We start from the raw sequence: 6,976 nt of genomic DNA, 5'->3' as shown, positions 1-6,976 counted from the left end.
ATACAGTTGATAGAAACTCAAATAGGAAAACGACGACTTACACCTGAGATACACAGAATGCTCGAGAAATAAAAAATAAAAAAAATTTAAAAAAAAAAAGGTTGCCAAATTGCAACTGCTAACATATTGATTAAGCTTTGAATCAGTTCATTTCTTTTAGAAGTAACGATCCATCTCTCGCCTAATAATTTTTTTAAAAAAAAGTTAGTGATTCTAGTGGCATTGCGATTATGAAGCATGAGACTAATAATTGAGTTGTGCCGTTTTTCAGATGTCTTTATTTGATTTTGCATGAAAAACAGAATTCCAGTTGATGATCTAGACTGTTACTACATGGATTGGAATATGTCATCTTTTAGAACAAAAATAGAGAGAAAAAGATTGTATTGCAAGTGAGTACAAGAGCTTCTGATAAAAGCTCATTGGTACTTGTTCAAACAATATTTTTTTTTACTTGGAAGCAGATAATATATTATTGGATATATGGTCACCAGCCACCATGTTCGGGAAAAAAATAAAGCTTGAAAACCAGTTTGGACTTTAGAACATGAAATTTTGAACACCAACCTGTTTCTTCGTGCATATTTTCCATTACATTTGAGCAAGAAACATGTATCCTTGATACATCATCATCAACCATCCTCATCGGAGAACCATTCCCCCAGCATAGAAATATCTTCCACAAGTAGAACCTAAAAATCATCTTAAGACGTTCAAGGGATTGCATATACCCCCTGCTCATTTCTAGCCTTCAAGATCTGAACTCACTACTATTAATAATAAACTACGGGAAAATAATGCACAAACACTGCCGTTGCAACTTCAGAGGCTCAAACGGAAAAAACATATCCTTGTCCAGCAGATTACCCAACTGGCATGAGCAGATTTATTTCTTTCAGAATGACTAGTTGTTAGGCTTCAGCAGGTTCATCAGAGCACAAGGGATGCAGCACAAAGAAGCTCATATATTGGACGATAATCTACCACGTTGAAATTGACGAAAATTTGAAATTCCCCGCTCCACGTGTGCCATATGTTTCATGCCTGGGCAATTCAAGAAGCAGGAATAAACAATTACAGAAAGATCAGCAGACCACTATAATTTCATTGCAACACTAGATAGGGTAGGGCAGCCAAAGTGCCTTTTTTTCTTTTGTGCCTTTAGGCATTCAAGAGGACCAAGAAGATAGATTCAAAGAAACATGATTTAGATAATTTGCTTCAGGTAAACATTCTCATGGAGAACATTAAAAATCTCAATATACATTGACATTACCCTGAATTAAGCTTAGTTTTCTGTCTGTGCTGCTGAGTTTGAACCCTTCGTCTGTTCACCATCCCTTAAGATTCTATAAGCATAGAATGCTGCCACTCCTCCACTACACACAGCAAAAGCCGATGGACAATGCTAAAGTGAGAACCTGAGATACAAAAATCTACTATGCCTGTGCTCATTATGCACTTTTTCAAAAACTTCATGTAGCTACATACTCCTTTTTTCCCTTTTCGGAGGGTAGAGGGTAGGGGGTTACATCACTTTATTGTGGGGGTTCAACAATGACAACACCTCAATCCCAAGCTAGAAGACATACATACGAAATATATTAAGACGTAGCTAAAAGATTTAGCATAGGAAGGCGGAGAGCGATGGAAATTGAGTTTTTTTTTTCCTTAAGATGAAAATCCATTATTTCACTCTTAATAAGGTTAAATCATTTTTTTTAAAATAGCATTGCATATACAACATGAGAGCAGAAATTTCATGAGGGATTTGATGAACTCCGGAGTACTTGTTTATCTTTGTTCTAACTTCTAAGTAAACATGTTCATTCTACTATATGATCTCCCACCAGCCTTTTTGAAATAACTGCATTTGGAGCTAGCTGGCATCAGGGTTGTCAAAGGCGAAAAGCATTAAAAAGCGTTCTAGGTCGATTTGGGCTTTAAGCGCAAAGCACACTTAAATTGTGGGCTTTAGTTAAAAAAGGCGCAATGAAGGAAATAAATAAAAATTTATATGTATTTCAAGAACACTAACAAATTCGTTTATAATGTTCCCCTTAGCAACTAATACACTTGTTTCTGATTATAGTAGTTGTTTAGTGCCGCTTGATTCAAGAGAGAACTCATGGGCTATGATGCGCACACCTTAGTGCCTTGCCTTACACTGAAGCGCAAATAAAGCGAGGCAAAGCGTCCTCCTTGAGCTTTTCTGAGCTTCAGGGCTTAAGCGCGCCTTAAATGAGCATTTAACAACACTGGCTGGCATCAAGACCCTTGGTGGACAGGTTACAGCTAACCATGTTGCTGTAACCTCTCGCACCCTCTCTCCACTGCCACATCCTTCTTTTCTTTTTATTTTGGACAAGATAGAAAGAACATTTTGAAAAGGACAATGAGCTTTGACCAGCAAAATATTAAATAGTCTAGAATTAAAAAAGTATGTGAGAACTAGAAATATTGAAACCTGATGAAGGCTGTAATAAAATTGAAAAGAAATGGTCTCTGCAAGGCAAGAGAAAAAAGTTGTAAGAAACCACATTATTGACCAAGAACAACTGGACAAGAACTCTAAACAAAGGAGGAGGAAGAAAAGGATGTCTTACCTGCAACAACACGCGAAATTCTCTGACAAATAAGATGGTAGCAATGGCTGAAAAAGAGAAAATGAGTAACGGGTAAAGCAATGTTGCACTGATTAATACAGAATTTGAAATATGAGAAACAAATTTTTTAACATATAAAAGCATGAAAAACAAATTCTAGCATTACAATCAAAATAAGAAGGCCTTTTTCAAAATTGTAAAATTATCTGAAAAAGGACGGTAAAACAGAAAATTTTGGAGTGCATGAAGGTATGAAACCCCTAACTAACCTACACAAGCTCATTGCACCCTTGAAAGTTGCAAGCATGCAGGTAGCAGCGGACTAAGGTGCAACCCACAACCACATATGGAAAAAATAAAATAAAAAAAAACTTGAAAGCCTCACTGAGACAAAAGGAAATAATATTTCTTTTATGTTTTTGGGTTTGTAATTGAGCGTAACAGTTGTGCACATAGAAGCAACATATGGCTTGTTTTGAACAAAACTTGGGACTTCTCAATTAGCAAAAATTTCAAATCATCTTTCAGTTGCCTTCAGAAAATTGGTGAAGCTGCCACTGATGTTCCTCCTAAAATGGTAAGAATTCTGTTTCCACAACTTATTCTAAAGTGAATAAACAAAAAACATCCAGATTTTGCCAATTTTATCTAGAATCAGAAATATGAAATCAACCGATTAAACCTCAATCCAAAACCAGTTACGATCGGAATATAGGAATACTCTATATGGGTTAACTCCATTAGCCCCATTTCATTCAAACACCCAATAAAATTAAGGGCTAATTAGCATATCAATACAACAACTACCATGCCTAAATCCTGAACTAGTCGAGATCTAACATATGAATCCTTTTAAACTACCACTTAATTTGAAACCGACTAATTTCAATACTCAATAGTTTATCTTTAAGATAAACTAGGGATCTTCAACACTAGAGAATCTCTGCTTCTTTTACTGACATTGCAAGTTTATTTATCATTCCTATTTAATGGTGTCGTCCCTGTATGACAATTATATGCCAGATTCACAAGCAACTCCCACGATACCCTTTGCTGAAATTGATAATAGCAAACTAATATATGAAGGCGTATCAAATAAACCAGAATCTTCAGGTAAGAGTTGCAGATAGGTGTTAGAAAGAGTACAAGTAGAGTAGGGAGTAAATGAGAGTAGTCTCTCATATACTAACCTGCCTGTCCCTTTAATGCTAGAGAAGTCGCCTCTCCACTTTTCCACGATCTTAAACTTGAGACGCTCAAGGCCACAAGAGTACCACCAAGTATAACACCAAATCTAAGGGCAGCAATGCTTCCGCTTAGCATGAAGTACAAAAAGCCACCAACAGAAAGAAGAGTTCCTGCAGAGCATGACCACAGCAATGAAAAAGCTATAGGTTTCAAGCCATTGCATGCTTCACAAAGAATTTAAACTAATAGTAACCCAAACAAAATGATGAAACGACTTCTATAGTGGAACAGTCTCCTACTACTGCATTTGAAAAGATAAGGTCTACATACCATAAGGTATTCCCACATAAAAGTCTCGTACTTTTGAAATGTCACTTAGTTCATCCGCAGAGGAAGCAAATGTTTCTACAATATCCTTTACAGGTTCAGGGGAATTCTCGGCAGCAGTTGCTAAGTATTCTTTACTCTCCTCACTAATTTCCTTTGCAACTACAGTCAAATCTTCTCTTGCCTTCTCCGCTTGGATTTGTAACTTCTCAGAAGTTTCTTTCAAAATGATCATAGCTTTCTTGGAATACACCTCATATGCTTCTTGTGACACAGCCTTTACCTGCATCGCTTGTTCTTTGAAGGAAGCTAGGGTCTGCTTCCATACCTCTTCTGACTCCTCAGCCTCTGTCTTAAGATCTTTTTCGTCCTTCTCCAATTCAACATCTGAAGGCTTCTGAAAATATAAAAATTGACTAATAAAATTGAAAGAGCTATGCCTAATGTCAAAAAGATTTAAAAAAAAAAAACTAAGTTATACACAACAATCAACATACTACTCCCTCCGGTGCCTCCACCCTAATAAAATAGACCTAATTTGACTTGTTAGGATATAAGAGTAAAATATTTGGAAATATTATAATATTTGAGTTTGTTTGGATGAGTTTAGGATAATAGCTTGAAATGTAAAGAATGTGGAATAGTTACACAAAAGCACGCCACATCAAGTTCAATATAATAAAAACATGAACAATTTATACTAGTTCAATCGTTGGAGAGGAAGATATTTTCCATTTAAGGAAAACGGTCAATGTTCTTTGAGGTGGACCATAAAGAAGAGAAGCTCAACTTAATAAGGATGGAAGAGCATAATAATAATAATAATAATAATAATAATAATAATAATAATAATAATAATAATAATAATAATAATAATAATAATAATAATAATAATATTATATATGGAGAGAGAGAGAGATTAGATACTCCATTCTTAACATACGAAAGTTGCTATCACAAGCTGGAAGGAACGGAATTCTTCCTTTACAAAAAGAGCAAAAATATGCAGGGTGCTAGCTAGCCAAATGCCATAACAAAGAACCACAAGAAAAAGAACATAATAGTAAAAGAAACCAAGCATCCAATAAAACCCCGCCAATCTGCCCGTTACTATTTCATACAATTATGTATCTTAAGTATAGCTTCTTAGTTTCCTTGAGAAACCGTTAAATTAGACACCTAGATCAGACTACAGCTTTCACACCCTTATAAAACTCCTCTTGCATAGTGTACCTGGCTACTCAAATTTAAAATCATGGTAACGGGATGCAAAAGAGTTAGTTAAAAATTAAGACATAAGGTTTGATGACACAATATAAAGCTACCTCCGTCTGAATAAAAGGACAATGACAGAGTTCAATGTACTTAAAGCATCTAACCTTTGATGTGGACACAATTGCTGATCCCTCAACTATTTTCAAATAAAATTTGCATATTTAAGAACTATGACAAGATACTATAAATTACGAGGATTACATGCAACTCTTTCAGCTTGATGTTGAACCACCTACAAGCTGAGTATAAGCTACAAAGGGAATAACAACTTGGATTCCCCTTTTTACAAGCTTGTCTTAGAATCTTTGTATGTAACGGAATCTGAAAACAACAATCGATGTCCATGTCCTGGACCTCACATCATATTCAACCACATAAAAAAGTAAAATGCAAAGTGTATCCATTGGGAACAAAAAGTAAAGACTTGTACTAGGAGTTAGAATTATATAATACTCCTTCCGTCCTAATTTATATGACCTATTTTAAATGACACACCACCAATAATATTATTTTGTACCACTTTCATAATTTCTAGAATTTAATCTCATTCAAGGATTCAAAATTTAATATAGGTGATCTTTTCTCAACTAAACTAATTTCTTATCCACTGCCTACGCAATAAGGAAAATTGCACTCTTTTCACCTAAATATCACACATCCATAGACGCTCAATTAGAAAATCTTTAAATTGTTTCAACCAATAAAATGACCATAAAACTAATGAAATCTTAACAACAGATGGTCACGAAAACAGTTTTTTTCCTCATAATAAAGCTTCTACTTTTGACTGCAATTCATATCCGAATAATGCTTACAACTCCTCACTTTACTGACTAAACGAGCTAATAAAACACAATAAATAAATGAATAAATAAATATCTATTTAAAAAGAAATTAACAAGTTTACTGAATATGACTCACCGATTCCTCATGTGAAGCAGCGAATGAGAGAATCGATCTATTCCTTAAATTCCGTCGAGCCAACGGAGTTGAGCCGGAGCCGAAACCAAAGCCAGCCGGAGAAACAGAGCGAACCACAACAAAAGCCTTTCCTTTAGGTGTCTGAATAGAAGTAAACCCTAGAGAAGCAGGAGAATAACAGAGCGCCATTGAAGGAGCTTGCTTTAAAAATTGAGAAGAGATAGGGTTAGGGTTTGCTGATGTAGCAACATTCATTTTCTTCAGCGCTCTTTTGTCGAGTTACAGTAGTGGGGAGTGTGCTAGGTAGCTGAGAAGGCTCGTTTTCTCTAAAATACACCCGAGTTTAGTTGAAGGGAATAAAGGTATAGGTCTAAGTGACACGTAACACGCCACGTGTTCCGGCATGTGACCCTACCGAATCGGTGACCTGGCAAAGCTTGGGGTTCTTGCTTGTGACTCGAGGATAGTATCAAATCTAACAACATTTATTTTTAATTTGTTGTTTTTTATTCTAAGAATCTTTGCTTGCCACAATCCGTAAGGTCTACAAGTTTGTTTATCGCTCGTAATGTAATTGATGTCGTGCTATAATTTTTTATTCATTGACGTTATTCATCTCGCTTATTTGTTGTATTGATGCTAATTTGTGCGATATTTGA

At 35.5% G+C, this 6,976-nt stretch overlaps 1 protein-coding gene across 1 annotated transcript; it reads right to left on the bottom strand.

Moving 5' to 3' along the window:
• On the bottom strand, nt 516-6,649 carry LOC109229294 (protein FATTY ACID EXPORT 3, chloroplastic). The gene is made up of 7 exons (XM_019394684.1): nt 6,318-6,649; nt 4,125-4,518; nt 3,797-3,964; nt 2,607-2,653; nt 2,468-2,505; nt 1,277-1,379; nt 516-1,044 (listed from the first exon to the last, which is right to left on the bottom strand). Exons 1-6 carry the CDS (start codon nt 6,570-6,572, stop codon nt 1,289-1,291), a joined length of 993 nt encoding a protein of 330 aa, XP_019250229.1. The 5' UTR covers nt 6,573-6,649; the 3' UTR covers nt 516-1,044; nt 1,277-1,288.

The sequence above is a fragment of the Nicotiana attenuata genome, chromosome 7 (genome assembly GCF_001879085.1).
Source record: "Nicotiana attenuata strain UT chromosome 7, NIATTr2, whole genome shotgun sequence".
In the NCBI taxonomy this organism is placed as follows: Eukaryota; Viridiplantae; Streptophyta; class Magnoliopsida; order Solanales; family Solanaceae; genus Nicotiana; species Nicotiana attenuata.
This window is presented reverse-complemented; position numbering and strand designations above follow the sequence as displayed.

Bases quoted from the DNA above. Each gene is read 5' to 3' on its own strand.
- LOC109229294 (XM_019394684.1), bottom strand. From the start codon at position 6,572: ATGAATGTTGCTACATCAGCAAACCCTAACCCTATCTCTTCTCAATTT. The intron at 4,519-6,317 runs GTGAGTCATATT...TTATATTTTCAG, and splicing joins CTGCTTCACATGAGGAATCG to AAGCCTTCAGATGTTGAATT. The intron at 1,380-2,467 runs GTTTCAATATTT...TGCTGTGTGTAG, and splicing joins TTTATTACAGCCTTCATCAG to TGGAGGAGTGGCAGCATTCT.